This window comes from Haemaphysalis longicornis, unplaced genomic scaffold (assembly GCF_048455015.1).
Source record: "Haemaphysalis longicornis isolate Haplotype H1 unplaced genomic scaffold, Haemaphysalis longicornis Haplotype H1 scaffold_8, whole genome shotgun sequence".
Lineage (NCBI taxonomy): Eukaryota > Metazoa > Arthropoda > Arachnida > Ixodida > Ixodidae > Haemaphysalis > Haemaphysalis longicornis.
Genome location: NW_027526445.1, coordinates 90,173,989 through 90,192,619, shown reverse-complemented (window position 1 = coordinate 90,192,619; position 18,631 = coordinate 90,173,989). Strand labels below are relative to the sequence as shown.

General features: G+C 45.6%; 1 protein-coding gene across 1 annotated transcript in view; it reads right to left on the bottom strand.

Moving 5' to 3' along the window:
* Positions 1–18,288, bottom strand: part of LOC144148785 (peptidase M20 domain-containing protein 2-like) — a 32,677-nt gene extending 14,389 nt beyond the window's left edge. Inside the window, exons 1-4 of the mRNA XM_077680296.1 lie at positions 18,156–18,288; positions 13,420–13,725; positions 10,892–11,037; positions 2,386–2,535 (exon numbers count right to left, since the gene is read on the bottom strand). Coding sequence (XP_077536422.1) covers positions 2,386–2,535; positions 10,892–11,037; positions 13,420–13,648 — 525 coding nt within the window. The 5' untranslated portion in view covers positions 13,649–13,725; positions 18,156–18,288. The remainder of the gene's footprint in view (positions 1–2,385; positions 2,536–10,891; positions 11,038–13,419; positions 13,726–18,155) is intronic.
* Positions 18,289–18,631: the final 343 nt, after the last annotated feature.

The following is an 18,631-nucleotide window of genomic DNA, read 5'->3' as shown; positions in this document are numbered from 1 at the left end:
CAGTGAAACGTGGATCGGCTTGCAGAACAACCAGATGACGTTTATTGATGACGGTAATTTGGCTGGCTTCGACAAACAAAAACTCCTGACACCCGTGAGTATAAAATATGTAAACGCCACCGTAACGAACACGCCATCTACGTACCGACCGTACTCGTTCAAAGCAAGCAAGACAGTCATTATGCCAGCCATTTCCACATACGTAAGTATACTGAAAGAATAAGCTCGCACTCAATAAGTAGTGTGTCGTGGTGCTGGTTGACGTTCAGGGAATGCCTTCGACCATTTTTGTAACGCTTGTGGCAGGCTTGCTATTTAAACTGGTATCGTGTTCTTTAATTCACCAAAGTTAGTTTACCGAAGCTTGACATTGGGCTGGTAATTTATTTACCGGAGTATCAATAAACAGAGAACAAGTGCCGGTGGGAAAGAAAACAAAGTAATCGGTGTTTAGCTAAACGAATGTTCATTCCTATTGTCAGTGATGGGACGATTTGCATAGTAACTCGAAAAAATGAGATATTGCGCAGGCAAAACCCATGCCCTAAATCAAAAATGCTTCTAGTCCTAGTGAACCTGCCTGACCCTAACGATTTGAAGAATCGTCCACAAAGACAACCATTTCTTCTTAAAAAGATTCTGAAGCATTTACAAATGAAGAAAGATTTTTTGCACATGCTTGAGCCTTTACAAAGCTCCTTGCTTCTCTACTTGAAACCATTCCGTAGTACCGCATGCGGTGTGAAGGCACACGAAGGGGCGGCTAGCTAAATCATAGAATGAAAGTGCTTTTGCCAATCATTAAGATTACAGTTGCCCGGCTCAAAATTTGTATAATTGCACAAAATGTAATTTAACACGCATTGCAGTTTCCTATTGACAGAAAGTGTTTATTGGGCTTCTTGCCGATGTTGTCCTTCATGGGCGAGTGTTCACCATATCGCGGCTTATTTAATCAGTTCTTATTATAAAAAATTGTCTGAAAATACTTCCCATATGTTGCAATGCAACCCTTTTTAATATGATATATAGGCATTGAAAAGAAAAAATATTCGTGAGGTACATATCTACCGGCTATCTTAATCTAACTCACGTGGTTGGCATATATTCGGGGCCCTCCGCCATGGCGCACCTAATACCACAAAGTAACGTGGGCGTGCTGAACCCCACACGCTTTCTATATTTAGTATATTATCGTTGATACTGGTTTTCGCGCTACAAAACACATGCATCATGTATAAACATTAAATTTGTTAAGGTACGCTCGTGCACCAAGTTTTGCCGTAAAATTCTACGCTCATTGTCTGCGTCTTTGCAGGTACCATGAATGATGTCATCCCACCCAAAGGTCTACTGCACTGGAGACGAGCCACTCGGCTGTTATAGGACTTCGCGTAGAAATTTTCCTTGAGTTCATTTTCGACGTATCAACTGTTGACAAGTGGTGTTTGTGAAAGACCAATGAAGGGGAATGTTTTATTGATTGAATCGAGGATCTTGTAAATTCTTCACCAGTGCTAATAATTATTTTATATAAATAGCTTTTAAAGTTACCTCTGCGTATTCTATGTTCAACTTGACAACCTTTTTAGTCATTGAGTCGACATCCATGACTGAGAACCCTTAAATTTCGATTGGCTTTGAATTTGATTAAAGCAAACATTTTGGTTCCTCGCATTGATGTTTCTGACATGCATGTGTAGCTCACCGGACATAATAGTGAAAATTATGTCTGAGGCAGCCACAATACTTACTCTTGACTATCTTTGTTTAACTGAAAGCTTCGTATAAGAGAACTCTCGACTCAATTTAAGGGGTAAAGTATAGTAAAAAAGACACCCTTTCTTCTCGACTTGGAGTCACAGTGACTACGTCCTACGTAGTCCTGCATACCCCCTCTCCACTCAAGGACTATACGAAGGGTCGGGGCTCCCTTTTAAAACAAGTCAGGCGCACAGTCATTAGTATGGTCACCGCGGAGACAAAGGGCCTCTCTGTTCTCACTGATTTGCAGTCGAAGTGACTAGATCCAAATGAGTCCTGCGTGCCTTCTCTCGACTCTAGGTCACGGCTGTTGCCTGAGAATCCTGACCCCGTCTTTGCAAGAAAGTCTGGTGACCTTTTCTCTGAGAGCCCGAATATTGTCGATGCTGCGACAAGCGAATAGCTCGGTAATAGGACTCAGCACAGATTTCCTTTTTTGGACAGTTTACTATGTGTATCAAAGTGAGAGGGCCGTCACTGCTATTCTGAGCGAGTCTCTACTCTCAAATTTATAATCCAGTTGGCACACTTCTGTTTGTCGCTTTCTCAGCTAACTATTCCTCACAAGGCGGCGTCTAGAATACAACCGGGAATATTTCTAGGTACACAAGGGAGGCTTACCTGTTGCGAGGCTGAGAAACCAATTGTTAAGACGTCCTTCCCAGCCGGATGCGCCATAATTGCGGCGTCTATTCCCTCGAGAGCCCCCTTCTGGATGAGGACTTCTTTGCCGCCAAAGCTTTCTTCAGCGGGAGTACCAAGCACGACCAGCTGGGAATGGTAATTAACCACGCAGGGAGCATGCGAAAAACACTAAAAGTTAACATTTTTTTGTCTTGCGCAATAAAACACAAAAAATGACTTATCCTATAGTATACGTTTTCATTTCTTGCTTACTATAATGCAAACGTGTTGGCTATAACTAGTGGCACGACAAGGTACCGTAAGTAAGCGGTGCGTTGAGCGCATGACAAGGTAACATGGACGTTACGAAACAGTGCTAAAAATAACATATATTACCCCGCTGAATGACCCCTCAAACAATAAGTGAATTTATACAGCTTTCTGGGCCTTCTATGCCTGATTCTGCCCGGGTAGATTGGACTAAGTTGACTGGATTATTACATTGACATACTAGATGGCAATCAGGTATCATATGGTAGGGAAAAAAATATCCTCGATATGCGCGAGCACGTTTTACACAGCGTTCTTACGCCAAAAAATTCGACGCAGAGAATGAAGATCAACGCACTGAAAGGAATCTTTTTTGATTCAACTGCGCGTATGGAGGTATTTTTTTATATTTCGAAAAAGGTGAGGCTACGTTTAATTTTTTTTATATTTTGTACTAGAATCTATACGTAACCGGTTTTGTGGACGTTATTGTAAATATTTCTTTCTCAAGGGTTCCTCACAGCTTTAAAAGTTCACTGCGGCTGTACTATTCTTAATCTACTGTTATTGATTTTCTCTTAATTAGCTCCTTTTTTCCGTCTTTTCATTTTAGTCGATCACGTTTGCTTCCTCGTAAACAGAGACTACTTCAAGTCTTATAATTAAGCTGTGTTTCCTTGTGCAGGCTTATTTGTTTATTCATGTGCCCTCCTACTGCATCTTCACTGTTGTTTCCAGACAACTAAACAAATAAATCTCACAAACAGTGCTTCATTAATGGTGCCACACCACAAAATAAGGGGGAGGGGACTTGTAGATGTGCGAGTTGAGATATGTCGTGGGGATCCTTCGTATCCTCATTTCCTCCTCCAGCGAGCGCGAACTTCAAACTAGCGCGCTTCCCCGCGCCGCATGTGACGTCCCCTCACCGGCCGACGTGCCGGCGTGCCCCAACTGCCCCGCCGCCGCTGTCGCTCGTCATCATCCTGGAACCTGCCTCCTCTCACCCCGCGTCTTATAAGCGCGGAGCGCGCATTTTGCGGGTGTCTCTTGCCTTTCTGGGTTTGGCGCTTGGAAACGAGATGGAGGATAGAGTGTAGGCATGGAGGAAAGAATGCTTTTATTTCCTCCATGAGTGTAGGGAACGCGGGGCAATGGTGGGCCTGATATGTTGTGACAACCCGCCAGTCACACAGTTTCGGGCCCCTTTCCTCCTTCTGCTCTCCTCCCCCCAAGAACTTCAAAGCAAAGCAAAGCGGGGCAACGCGGCTCGCCCGCGCCCGTGCCGCCACTCGTCCGGCGCGGGACCCCTGACCCCAATTGGACGCGCGCGGTAGGGATAGCCCAACCTCGCCGGCAGCCCACGTGTCGCCTCGGCCACCTCAGCTCGTTGAGTCCGGGCCTTGATGCGCGCGTAGATACAGTGTAGTTCTTAGCGCTGTCGAGGCCATCCAATATGCGCTGTAACACTCGGTCAATAAATCTCTCGGTTCATCCAGGCCCCTTGGAGTCTGTCATCCCCTTTGTCGGTGAGTCAAACCCGTCGCGGTGTCTCCATCGTGGACTCTGCGAACCCTTCTGTGGCGTTTGGATGGGTCATTTCCTCAATCCCCTTTCGGCCCGCTCAGGCCAACAAGAAGCTCACAATGTGCGAGTTCACCCATATTCGCATAGCAAGCAGCTTGCACATACACAAATAAATACGAGAAATACAGGACAACTCGCTGTGGTTCTGTCTTTTTTGCTTGTCTAAGGTATAGCTTATTCACACCCGAATACTTACATGCTTTAGTTCTCCAAGCAGAGTCTAATATCTGGTTCCTTTCTTTAAAGTCGGACAATTTACCTAACTTGATACATTTCCAAGCGAAGATTTGGCACCTCTACCCCCAAGGGTTCTGTCGCGACCTTTGGTGTCAACAGAACCCCCCCCCCCGAACGAATAAAAGAAGTAATGGCCCCGTAAGGAATCGAACCTGGAACGTATAGAGAAACGGGGCAAGAGCCCACTGACGTACCAATTGAGCTACGATGGCACGTGGAGACAGGGGAGACAGGCGGTGCGCTCACCGAGCATATCTGCAAATTTACCACCTGTGTTCTCCCTGAATGTTAAGTGATTACGTTACGTGACAACACGCCCTGTGCCCTACGCCCACGGCACGTGTAGCGGCCGTGTGCGGGTCTTCTGCATGCGTTAGGAGTAAGTAAAAAACAAAGGAAGTTCACACCAACGCATGGCATTTCACTTCTCCGTCTCTGCCACCGAACTCGTCGCCCCCTTCCGAAGCGGCAGAGGCGGAGAAGAAGCGATATCGCCTAACATCGAGTATGAGCTTCCTTTAATGTATAAAAACAGTATTCACCCATGTGCTTCGCCAATGAAACTCAACAAACCACCATTCGTGGATCGTTTAACCTTAGCAAAGAGTAGCTCTCGGAAGTAATAAAAGGTGTGTTTAAGGGCATTTCAACTTAATCTGGTTTCACTTTTTGCAGAGCCACTTTTGTGAATTCAATTGGCGTCGCATGGGTAATCGTTGCGGGTGTCGTTTACAGCTTCGCTTTCCAATCGCCTAAACAAGGTGGATTGGCGCGGTTTTTTTTAGAAGCAGATCAATCGCCGTAGGCTCTCTGGACCTATTTTAGTTTCCGCCACCGGAAGAAAATAAGCTGCGTGTGTAGAGAACAATGTTTTGGTATCTGCCCACGGGGAACTTTTTTATTTTTTTCTTTCTTAGTTGGCCACTGGCCCCGCCGCGTAGGAATTCTAACTTCGAAGATTCCGGAGCCGCGGTAATCCCCCGACGTGTATTTAAAGGCCAACTGGGAAAGCAGCAAAACAATTCGCGTTCGCAAAGCTCCCTCGACCCATCCAAGTCTCCCCCGCGGGAAGAAAATAAGCTTCGTGTGCAGGGAACAATGTGCGGTATGTGCCCCCAATAACTTTTTATTTTCCTGTTTCTTACTGGGCCACTGGCACCGCCGCGTATGAATTCTAACTTTGAAGCTTCCAGAGGCGCGTTAATCCCCCGACATGTATTTAAAGGCCAACTCATTAAGCAGGAAATCCATTCGCGTTCGCAAGGCTTCCTGGACCTATCTCAGTCTCCACCGCGGGAAGAAAATAAGCTGTGAGTGTAGAGGACAATGTTGCGGTATGTGCCCCCGGACAACTTTTTTTTTTTTTTTTTTGTGGGCCATCGGCCCAGCCGTGTAGAAATTCTAACTTCGAAGCTTCTAGAGCCGCGTTAATCCCGCGCCATGTATCTACCCCGCCGTGTATTTACATGTCGATGGCACCGCTGCACCTCCCTGCGGTGCAGCAGTGGCGTAGAGGTGGAGCACCCGCCTCGCGTCCAGAAAGACCGTGGTTCAAATCCCGGTGCCGGACGATTCCCACAGGGGAAAAAAATCCGCGCGTTCACGGAATTCCACATTGGGGCTGGGGGGGCGGCAAGACCCTGGCGACCATTGCCGGTAACGCACTCCCTCACCAGAGCAGGACTGGCCGCCCTTGTGTAGTAACGGCCACAACCTCCCATGAATACGCCAATTAACCCACGGCCCTCAGTCTCCAGTGGCTGCGAAGCAATTAACCATGGCGGCGGTCAGACCTGTGACGCAGTAGAAGGTGATAAGAATACCTGGATCCGGTCAGGCCGCCATTGGAATCTGAACCTGGCAACGGTTAACACGAGAACCTTATCTAGTGAAGCGAGTCTAGACGTGTTTCTCGAGGAACTAAAGGGCATTAAATGGGATGACATAGGGCTTAGTGAGGTTAGGAGGACAGGGGAAGCCCTTACGGTGCTGAAAAAAAAAACGCGCCAATCCACCCGGCGAATGTGGTTGGAAAGAAAAGCTATAACCGGCACCCACAACGATTACACATTCGACGTCACCTAAATTCACCTACGTGGCTCTACAAATAGAAAACCACAGACAGATTTAATGCACTAAACCACCCCCTTTTTACGTCAAAGGAATATTTTTTGCTTAAGGTAAATTATTGCCTGATGCATGAACGGTGGTTGGTTGAGTTGTATTGGTGTAGCACATGAGAGGGAACTTTTTTAATGAAATTCAAGGAAGCTCAAACCCGATGTTACACGGCTTCTCTTCTCCGTTTCTGCCACCACTGACGGAGGCAACGAGCTCGGCAGCAGAGACAGAGGAGTCGGAGGAAGAATAAGAGGAGGAAATACTTCTATTCAGATTTCTGAACGGCCCACCGGGCGGCGCAGGGCAGTGGTTCTGTCACTGGAACCCATATGCACATCACGCCGCCCGTGCTCTGTCTACCAGCTGAAGCTGGGTAGGCAGAGAGTGACTAGACAGTGGCCTCTCCCATTGCACTTGTTTGGGTAGTTGACGGGAAGAGAGGAGGGTGCTCAGGTCTAAAGTCCCAGACCCTTAATATGTCGCGGAGTGTTCCTACTTCTGAACAAAATTAACATTCAGCGTCGCAGCGATTCGGGTGCATTAAGTGAAGACGCGTCGGGTGTGGGAAGGAGCCGCATTGTATGAGCCGTAGGGTTGTTTTTTGTTCTCTGGAAATGTCAGGGTAAGGCGAGGATAGGGTCTCTCTGAAGGCGATTATTCTGGGTTATGTCCCTGAACGTAACAAGCGGGTGACTGTTTTCGTGCAGCTCCATAGCCTGGGGGGTAAAAGCGCTGGCTTGTTGGTGGAAGTATTTGTTGCGCTCCATGGTAGCGTGAGTGGCCGTCCCGATGAGCTGAATGAAATCGGTTGGGGAAGTAGGTGTTTAGCGCACGCAATGCGCGGGATACCCACCCGGACTGGTAATTGCGATAAGATTGTTAGGAATCGGTGACTACCTTTTCGAACCCCTGTTTCAGTAAGAGCCAAAGCGTTGGTTGCCTCTTCTGCTGCCGTCATGTCTTCGGTCTTGAGTGAGGCACACGCAAGGAGGTTGGTTCTGGATGGTCCCTCAATGTTGGGAAGCGTCTGTGTAGATAACTGCATAATCCCCACCAAGGGTGGTGTTGACCGCTTGAGTCCGTGCTTGTCAGCGACCCTTGTGTGAAGGGTTCATATTTCCATGCAAAAGGGAGTCTCGTTCGTTCTTGTCGCCAAGAGTCCGAGAGTACATCACGCGGTGTGACATTCTGTGCTGCCCAGCCAATCATGGGAAGGAAGCGGCGACCCGCCGCAGGTCTGCTTAATCGGAGCTTCTGGTTAGAAAGATGGCCCTCTATAAGCTCTTACACCGTGTTGTGGGCCCCCATCCTAAGAATCCTCTTCGTGGACGCACTCATGGGAAGACAAATGGCCAGCTCAACCGCCTTAATAATCACTATTTCAGCATCTTTATGTTATCACTGCTGAGCAGAAGACTGGGGTTAACGCAAGTGATTCTGGAGAGTACAAAAGCTTGAATTAATCGAAAGGTATCGGCTTCCTTCACGCGTCATTCCTTGGTGGAAACTCGCCTGATCATGTGTATGATTTTATTGATGCTGTATATGAAGTGCTGCAAGGATGCGTCACTCTTGGTGTTGGCTTGGAGATGTAGGCCCAGGATCTTGATGCTTGGGCTTGGAATGATGGCCTCGTCGTCAAGGAGTAGTTGAATATCTTCCATGATGTGGCGTTTGCCATGAGGGCAGAAGACAAGTATCTCTGATTTTTGTGCTGAATACTGGAGGTCATAGGCTTTAGCACATTGGCGTTCTAGAAGACGGATGGCATGGGTTTGTGTGAGCATGGTTTAATTTCTGTAACTCTTTGCGCATGCGCAAGGCACTCGCACGGCTGCTACACCTACCGTGGGCGAAGCGCACAGCGGCGCGAAAGGTCGCGTGACGATACCACGTGGCATTCAGCAAGAATGCAGGTGGTAAACACAGAGACGTGCTTGGTGAGTGCCCCACCTGTCTTCCCGTCTCCGCGTGCGCTCGTAGCTGAATCGGTAAAACTACGAGCTCTCGCAATGTAACGCTATTAGTTCCAAGCTCAATTCCTGATGGCGCCAGTCACTTCTTTTATTTGTTTGCTGGAGTTTTCTGTTGACAACAATGGTCGCGAAAGAACCCTTGGGGGGTAGAGGTAAAAAGCTTTGCTTTAAAATGGACACGTCCTACGTTACCGTGGTCTAGTGGACAGAAGAGAACTGGGAGTGGGATTTGTATTCAATAAAAGCTTAGTTGGCAAAATAGAACAATACTATAGCACTAACGAAAGGGCAGCAGGTCTTGTAATTAGGCTCAATAAGAGGTACAAGCTCAAAGTGGTACAGGGCTATGCCCCCACATCCAGCCACGACGACCAGGTAGTGGAACATTTCTATGAAGATGTGGAATCGGCAATGGCTAAAGTAAAAACACAGTATACCGTTTTTATGGGGGATTTCAATGCTAAACAAGGCAAGAATCAGCCTGGACACAAGGCAGTTGGGAACTATGGTCTGGGCTGTAGAAATAGCAGGGGGGACCTACTAGTTGAGTTTGCAGAACGGAATAACCTACGCATAATGAATACCTTCTGTAAACGGGAGAGCCGGAAGTTGACGTGGAGGAGCCCGAATTGGGACCATAGAAATGAAATACACCTCATATGCGATAACCCTGGCGTCGTCAAGGATGTGGAAAAGCTCGGAAGGGAAAGGTGTAGTCCCCACCGTATGGTAAGATCTGTAAGTAAGCTAGATTTGAGGAGGGACCGTAACAAGATAGTACGATAGTAGCCGTTTAATGAGCTAATAGTAAGGCGTAATTTAGAAGAATTCAGGATCGCACTGCAGAACCGATATTAAGCTCTTACCGAGGAAGCCGAGCTTACGACACAGGAAGCCAGCTACAACCTTACACGCATTATCACGGAGTGTGCAGTAGAAGTCGGGGGCACGATGGCTTGATAGGATACTGGTAAACTTTCCAGGAGATGAAAGATCTAATTAAGAAATGACAATCTCCATCCCAACTGACAGAATAAAACCAACGGAGCTTTCAAAGTTAATCAATAAACGTAAGACAGCTGACATACGGCAATATAATATGGAGAGGATCGAATACGCTGCAAAGAACAGAGAGAGCCTGAAACCAGTAAAGAGGCGTCTTGGCGTGGGAAGAAATCAGATGTTTGTACTTAAAGACAAGCAAGGTAATGCCATCACAAATAGGGATAACATAGTCACAGTGGCCGAGGAGTTCTGTAGGGATCTGTACAGTAGCCAGGACATCCAGGATAATGCCGAATGAGAAAGTAGTTCAGAGGAGATAGACGTCCCACCAGTAACAACCGAAGAAGTAAGGAAGGCTTTGAAAGAAATGGAAGGGGGCAAAGCACGTGGTGATGATCATACTAAGGGGGTTCAACTTAAATTGAAAACGACTCAGAGGGCAACGCTGCGCAAAATGATAGGGGTAACGCTAAGGGACAAGAAGAGAGCGGAGTGGGTGAGGGAACAAACGCGTGTAAAGGGCGTACTAGTAGAAATCAAGAAGAAGAAATTTACGTGGGCAGGGCATGTAATGCGAAGGCAAGATAAGCGTTGGTCATTAAGGGTAACAGAGTGGATCCCTAGAGAAGGCAAGCGTACAGGGAGCGGCAGAAAGTTTGATCGGCAGATGAGATCAAGAAGTCTGCAGGAATATATTGGTCACAGTTGTCACAGGACGGGGGTAATTGGACAATAATCGGAGAGGCCTTTGCCCTGCAGTGGTCTTAGATAGGCTGGTGATGATGATGATGATGATGATGATGATGATGATGATGATGACACTGAATTGGAGGGGTGTTGACCCCCTTGGGGTGTATAATACAGCTTTCACACCACATTACTTTCGGACATGAAAAGGAGGTTTTACGGGCTCTTTTGAAGGTGACATAACACAAACACGCCAAATAAGCCGAAAATTCAGTAGGTTGACTTGGCACGTGGCAGAGGCATCAATATGGTAGTACGTATACCGCGCAGGAGTGGTTTAAAATTGAGCCCGCGTAAAAGTACGCATTTCGGTGCTGCACAAGGATTACACAATGGAGAGCAAGGGCCACGGCAGTATACGTACATCGCATCTCGTCTGTTCAATCAAGCCACCTGCGCTAGCTTTTACTTAACCTGCCAACAATAGGCAATACTGTGCCAAAGTAACACTGATTCATGAAGCGATAAAAAATTCTGGTGATGTCATATAGGGAAGTAAAAATTTGCCCAAACAACACTGCATGTTACACTAACAACAAAAGATTGTTGAAGGCGCTTGCCTTCCCGTGTGTGCGATTGCATTTCGTCATTGCCTCCTTGACAGCCAGGGCGGCTCCAATGGAAGCCTCCGCAATGAGGTTGTGACCGCAGCCATGGCCAATGTCTGGAAGTGCGTCGTACTCACACAGCAACGCGATGCAGGGCCCTGCGCAACATCTCACACGCACTGAAAATTCCTGGCTAAAGAACCATACTTCAAGCGTCCAAAGAAGCGTACCTAATATAATATACGCTTCAGAATATAATGTAACCACGCTTTATTTCAATATAGACACGTTAAGCTTTTCATGGCGTTGTAGTGAGGGTAGCTTGCCACTTGAAGCCGATACGTTCCTTTTATTGCAGGGTTATGCATTATAAGTAATTTGTGGTGACTTCTATCCGCAATATTAGCTACCCCGGACATTTTCAATATAGTTGAAGACATGGTAAAACTCTGAACTTTGTTTTCTACTTTGCTGGCGGTGAATCCCCGTAGCAAAACGCTTGTACACTGCACCGACGTCAATTTAAAAAAAAAACACGATGACCCATAACAAAGTTTGATTACGGAACAAGTATAACAGGCAGATATGCGCTCAGATGATGATAGTATGCTATAAAAATAATGAGGATTGCGAGAAAGAACCACTGTTGATCTTTCACACAATATACTCCACTAATGATTGTATACTTCTCAGTTCTTAAGCGCGGTGCATTATTAATTAAATGGATATGACCTGGAACAGCAAATAGTATGACGTTACGGGGGCGCAAATACACTCAATGGTGTCTCAATCTGGGAAGAGATTTTACTTTCAGCATTACCCTCAACGTGGCTGGGTTTGAAAAGTATTGTTTGTTTTTATGTGGTATAAAAAAGACGTCAAGCTAGAAGCTAAAGCAGAAGTTTAAATATATAAAAAACATGAATTTTTTCAAAACCGTTTTCTTACACATTGAACCTGCCAAAAAATTCGCAATAATCGTCAAGTTCAAGTTTTTTTATTTCACTTTGTGAAAAACACGTTAGGAAAGATACAAAAGAGGTCTGGAAATGAAAACCCCAATGTTCGGAAATGGCGCATTCTTTTGCGGAACATTTTTAACCTAAAAATTTTCACCATCTTCCCGCGAGGGGAACCATGGGGTAGATGCGACGCATCGGGAATTTCCGTTGCGTTTCCGCTATGTTGGCGTGTCCATTGTTGTTGTGTGTCCATATTTCACGCAGCATGTTCACCCCCGATGCGTCGCATGTACCTCATGGTTCCCCTCGCGGGAAGATGGTGTATATTTTATCGGGGTGGCCGGTGCTTGTTACGGTTGCGCCGACCATCGCGGTAGCAGACCTGTTAGTCTCCATTCAAATCCCCGGTGGTCATCGGAGGATGTCATCGGCGGAGCGGCGGCGGAACGACTGAGCGGAGCGGCGCAGTTACCGCGTTTATATGCAGCGGAATGAGAGAGAGCAGCGCATAGCAACGCATGCGCATGTGTTAATCGAGCGCAAGCTGCGCGCTAACCCGCACCCACGCACAGCTGGCACGGCGACGGAGCGAGCGCCGGCGAGCGCTAACACGCAGATGGAGCTGCGGTGATAGCGGCGCTAGCGCGCAGCTGGCGCGGCGAGGAGAATGGGGGATGGATGCGGACAACGCCGGACGACGCCGGAGGGACAAGGCGAGTGAAAGAGATGCGTCGTATCTAAAACAAAGACCAGCAAATGAATCCAGCGGCTTACTTCCACTACCGTCATACCACGTGTGACGTTTGCGCGTGCTGAGCTTGCCCCTAGGTGCGCTTTCAAACAATTATGCTGTGAGGGTTCCACTAGAAGCGGTACATACTACATTTGCTGCACCCCTTTTTGGTTTGGTGGGTCTAGTGGGGAGTCGGGTGAAGTTGTGAGGTTTTGCTGAGCTAATCAAGAGCCAATTGAAACTAGAAGCATCGTTTAGACCGGCGCCCGCTGGCGGATCCTGCTGTACGAGCTGTTGCAATAGTTTCCGTTATGTCTGACGTGTGTATACTGTATTTGTTTATTGAAACCAAAAATGGATACGCTCAAAAGTTTTTTAAAATGTTCATACATTGAATTTGATTGAATGTGCTCTGGGAATTTTATGTTAAGTCTTCTCTTCATCGTACGTAGTTTACGCAGACGTTCCATCTACGTAGTCTTCAGTCTACGTTTACACTAATTTGGCAAGCCTACCCGAGACTACGCTGACTTCGACTAACAAAATACACCTTCGTTAAGGAAAAACATTAGCAAATTTTGGGCCTTTTTTATTTCTCGTTCGAAAAACCCAGCCCATATGATACCCAAGCTGGTGAATGTTTCGAAAAAATTACAAAAACGAGTCAATTTGAAGCCGACGATGTTGCTCGTAGTGATCCGCTCACTATAATGCTTCGCAAAATCGCTCTTCCGATCTTGTTCCCATCTTCCCCGCCCACATCCCCAATAGGTGTTGTGTAATGATGTACCAGAAAGCATAAAAATTTTCGCGACAGTCCATTTCACATACAATGCAGAACCTACCATTCGACCCTTCTGGGGCGTGAAATTCTGCCTTGAATGCGGTCTCGAGCAGGTAGCCGCGCTCCACGCGGAAGCCGTGACGCTCTAGGAAGCCAGTCAGCAGTTCGTGTGCTTGCTTCTCTTTGAGGGCCAGTTCCGGGTGAGACCACAAAAATGAACTCAGCTGTGCCAGGTCGTCAGACTGGCGCTCGATCGCATCATTCACGACGTCCTTCAGGTCACCGGACATATTGCTCTTCTGTTCAGGAACTTTTGCACCCCAGCAACGTCCTTTTTCGATGATAGCCGCAGCGTCTTTTGCTCGTCCTGGAAATACATCATCCAAGCTATGGGTGCCAAACATATAAAAAGTAGCTGAGTTTCTGCTAACGTCGTGTCAGTTGTCGGCGAAAGACGATAGTCTTCTGCCTCCTTTCCGAAATAAATGAATATCTTTTATCCCAGGCCACTTCTCATGCTCTTCTCCTCCCGTTCTGCTTCTGCCAAAATAAACACTGTGCAGGTTTGGTCAACTGAGTTAAACTTTTCCTGGTTCCACTGCTCGCGCGCCATGTATTTGAAGCATGATTTGCTGTTGATCTTTTAATGCAGCTCCGAGGTATAGGCTTGGAGTTGAGGTCCTTTTTGTGATTTTGGTGAGAACAGTGTTTAAGAAGCTCAAGAATGACCCTAGTATTTCGAAATACTTACAGTTGTTGCAGGAAGCGCCCACCTTCTCGTAAGTAACATTTTAATGGCGAGTTGTGATAACGTAGCACAATCTTTCGGTAATTTCGGAGATTTCTCGTCCCAGCAGTGGGAAAACTTTCTCCTATGGAGACCAGAACAAAAATTTACATTCTCGCTGCGTCCATAAGAAATCGGCATCGCAGCGCCCGTTTCGAGCTGCAATAACCTACGTAGAACACGAGAGTGACAGTCGAACACAAACACTGGTGACGAAGCATCTTCTGCTCTCAACGCTGCATCCCTGTCTTCCAAACGGCTGTGTTTGTGCAACGTCCTTGATAAGTTTTCAGAGAGCACGTTTATCTCGCCACGTGTGAATCTAATACAGGTTAGGTGGAGATCACGTGTCATTTGCCGTAGGAACCGTACATAAAAACCCCTCGGGTATGTGCCTAGCCAAATAGACAATGTGGGCTGGTGAGGAAGAATTGAGTAACGTAAGGGTGGTTGTTTCTGTGCTTGACAAATGGCGTTTTGTAGTAGCACAACAACCAATCTTTAGCACACAACAAGCACAACAAGTAATCATTAGCCACTCGCCGCAATATATCTCTTGTATGCCTCTTTCATAAATACGTAAATAGTACTAAAATGACCAGACTTCCTATTGAACTACCCTCCTACTTATCAACTAGACTACACAACCAGCTAAGCTTTTCGCGCATGTATGGTAAAACAAACTTTTTTAGCGCATCCGCATTGCCTCGAGCCATCACGTTGTAGAGTGATCTTCCCGATAACTTGGTATTAGACCCCAACCCAGTTTGCTTCCGCAACAAATCGGTCTTGCACTTCAGTTGATAACTTAAGATCTTAGTACTTTGTTCTTGATTGTATATGGTATTTTTTGTGCTCTGCGCAAGTTCTTTTGCTATTCATTCTGCCCACTGATCTTTCTTGGTTCATTTTTGTTTGTAAAACGCTATCTAAACAATCTGTTCAGATTTCCTGTAAGCGATGCTATGACATTTCCTGTTTGTTATGCTACATTGTTTTGTCACGGCCAGTTACAGATATTGTATAGTTTTTCTAATGCTATGTGCCGTGACTTGACTTTATGTGGTTCGGTGATTATATGTCATGTTTCACTTATAGATATTTAGTTCTAGTTTCAATGTTATGTTTCGCGCTTGCTTCCTGGCTCTTTTTACGCAGTTACTTGTGGTATTTGTTAAATTTGTACTCATGCCTTTGTTAGCCCCGCTTACTCAATGCCCTCGCCAAGGGCCTGTAACGTATCTGTAAATAGATAAATAAATAAATCTGCTATAAACAAAATACATGTGCCCCTTCAACAAAAACTGGTGTTTTAGTGCTACGCGTAGCGTTACAAAGTGCAATCCTTTCACGTGAGCAACATAATTGTTTCACAATTTTCTCAAGAGTGGCTTTCTGTTGAAGGAGAGTCTCCAAGAATGAAAGCCAACACCTCTTCAATATCGTGCGTCATGCACACAAATATTGTTTATTTAAAGGTGGTTTGTACCAGCTAAATCCTGTTTATTAGTCTTGAAATATTCCCAATTGATTTTGTAGGTGTAATACCAGGCATGCGATTAGCCATTTGCTGAACGAATAAATATTTTTGTGCCGGAATACCTGAACGCTTTTGCAAACCAGATCAAGCTTTCCTAGACATGTCGCAACCGTACAGCCACACTGAATGTAGATGTAAAATTATCAATGTGCAAGATTTATTAATTGAGTCGAGGTTACGAACCTAGAATTTTCGGCAGCGTTTATGGTATGGGGCAATCTAGGTCCCTAGTTCTATTGTGACACTTAAAGAGCTAGCACGCGAGTTAAACTCCCGTGACGAAATGCTTCACTTAACAATCGTCACACACCTTTGCCTACGAAGATTGGATTCATTACACTGCCAGACGCCCCACACTGAGAAAGTACAGGTTCCCCGCGAAATGGTTTAAACTGGATCTCGTACAGGAATTTCATATTCCGCGAATTACTGGCCCTTAAGGGAATACTCCTATGTAGATTGAACCCACTGTACACTGATAATGCTTGCTAGGGGCCATCTGAGGCAAGATGGAAAGTTGTTTACGAATCCATGTCCCTTTTTTGGGAAACCAGCATATCGTTAGCCTGAGCAACAATGGATTACCCAAACATGTTTTTCCTGCTTTTCCACACTCTTGTTCATATAGCTGAATCAAATTGCGGGCCTTATTGGGTTACGGGAGGAATCCAAATTATCTGGAGCGAATGGTCGAATCACGTGAGTAGTGACAGTGCGACGGGGCATTCTCGTTTTCGTGCACTGAAACGCTGCGGCCAACCCTTTGTATAGATTCTAAAGGGGTAAATGTGTGTTCGACAAGGACGTGAATACGAAATTGTGGACTTTACCTTCCTTCCCAATTTTTATAATAACGCAACTTGGTGCGCATCATGGCCGTCAACGGCTGAATTATTTGGTTCCAGGCCCTTTCAGGCTGCTCGTGGTAAGTACAGTGTTCACGCCATCTAATTTCGCAGAGTGCAACTATTTGCAGTGAACAGTCCATAGAAGAAAAACGTTACAGTTTCAGTTCCTGAATAAGCATGTAAACAATCTATTTTTCAGGAGCCGCATTACCGTACTTTTGATTGCATTTCTCCGCCGACCAATCGTCGAGGACCAGCCGCTGCAAAGCAAACGTGGCAGGGCGCACAGCTGTTGAGCAAGCTCGCGGAGTTGACATGCGGTATTGTGGGCTTTACAACTTGCCCGGGTTACGTCGTTGCTGTCGTCTGGTGATAAGGAAGACCTCTTAAAATTAGGAGAGATTTTTTTGTAGAGTGTAGCTATGGCGTAGGATTATTGTCAGTAACTGTATTGTGTGCATGTGAGATTTATAATATTAGATGCAATTAGAATAGTCGATTTGACTTGTAAGTAGGTTTTCTTGAACGGACAACGTACTACATTGGAGAACGCAATTCCGGTACCGCTCGTCCTCTAGTACTATACTTAGAAAAACACGTCTGCTTAAATCGGCGTTCTAGTTCCTGGTTTTATAATTTTTCTCATTCTGGTACAAGTCTTACTCATGAATCGGCTTGGTATTGGGAATTCTCGCATCACATACCTATTCCAATACCTGCTGAGATAATTAAGATAGATGCGGAACTTCAAATATGAGAATTAGTAAAAGAAAGGTAGAGAGGTGCTAGAAATTTAAGAAACGAAGAGAGAAAAGGCAAAAGTTTCAAACTGCAAAACTACAGTCTCCGCAATTATGTGGGCCGCAAATATGCACTAAGAAAGCACATAATACTTTGGTGCCTGTTATCAGAAATCAGGGACGAATTGCTCTAACATCTCTGTGACTATCCCAGCGGTGTGGCCGAAAACAAAAGTAGGACCTGCATTGAAAGCGTAAATTTATGTTGCTGAATTAGATTATCAAGCTTCCGACGTCTCATCTCTAACGTACTTGGAATAGCGACCTGCAGTACAAATGCAATAGCGATGGAAGCGGATTCATTTACTATCCGCATACATGAGAAACGAAAGATAAGATTGTAATTTATATATAATCCGCAGTATTACACATATTGCTCGCGCCGTTAAGCCATAAAAAATTAGGGTCTGCAAGAAACATTAAAAAGCCAGATCCTTGTTTGTGCTTAGTTTTCACCTGTATTTCAACAATGAGGCCTTCTAGACGCTGTTTAATTTACACAGTTGTATAAAATGTTTTATTAACCGGTAGTTGTAGAATAGGGTAATTAACAATCTTGATCATTGCTTTTCGTTATGTGCTCGAAGAAAATTATTCTCGGATGTCGCACTATGAGACCCACAATGATGGATACCCTGTAGCCGTAATAATACTGCGAAGAAGCTCTTTTGATGTTCCCACGTTGTAACCGATTATCGTAGCATGTATATCGTCACTTGCGATCTTTTTCACAGGAAAGAATGTTTGCGAACATCTAGAGTAACCTACACAAATGACAAGAGATACGCGTAGAGCGTTATACAATGCGAAAAGGTGACCCACCTACTATAGGACGGGGCTTCAGATTGCTCTCTTGTGGTGATCGTTTCAATGCTCCTTACGATGCAAAACAGCACGGAATTAGATTAGGCAGTGCTTTCCGTTGCACTCGCTCGGCACACAAATGAAGCTAACGGAAACACTTGCCGAGTAGGTAGGTGTGTTGTATGAAAAAAAAAATATTCCGTACAAGATGTGATCCCGGGAAACAGGCAAAAAAATAAAGTACTAGCAATGGACATGACAGCCGTGTTCGGAGGGATTCAGGTAACAGCTGCACACTGCTTCCCTGAACTCGTGGCCTGTATTAAAATATCGCAATAAAAAGAAGCCGCGAAAGGGAGCTTTGTTTGATGAGTTAGGTACGTTTAGTATTGCGGCAAACCTCAATTCAAAGAAGAGATACGACAAAAAGGCGTTCTTTTAATGTTCAAAATTTCTTGTATATTAGATGACTTCTCCCGATGTTGTTGCTAAAG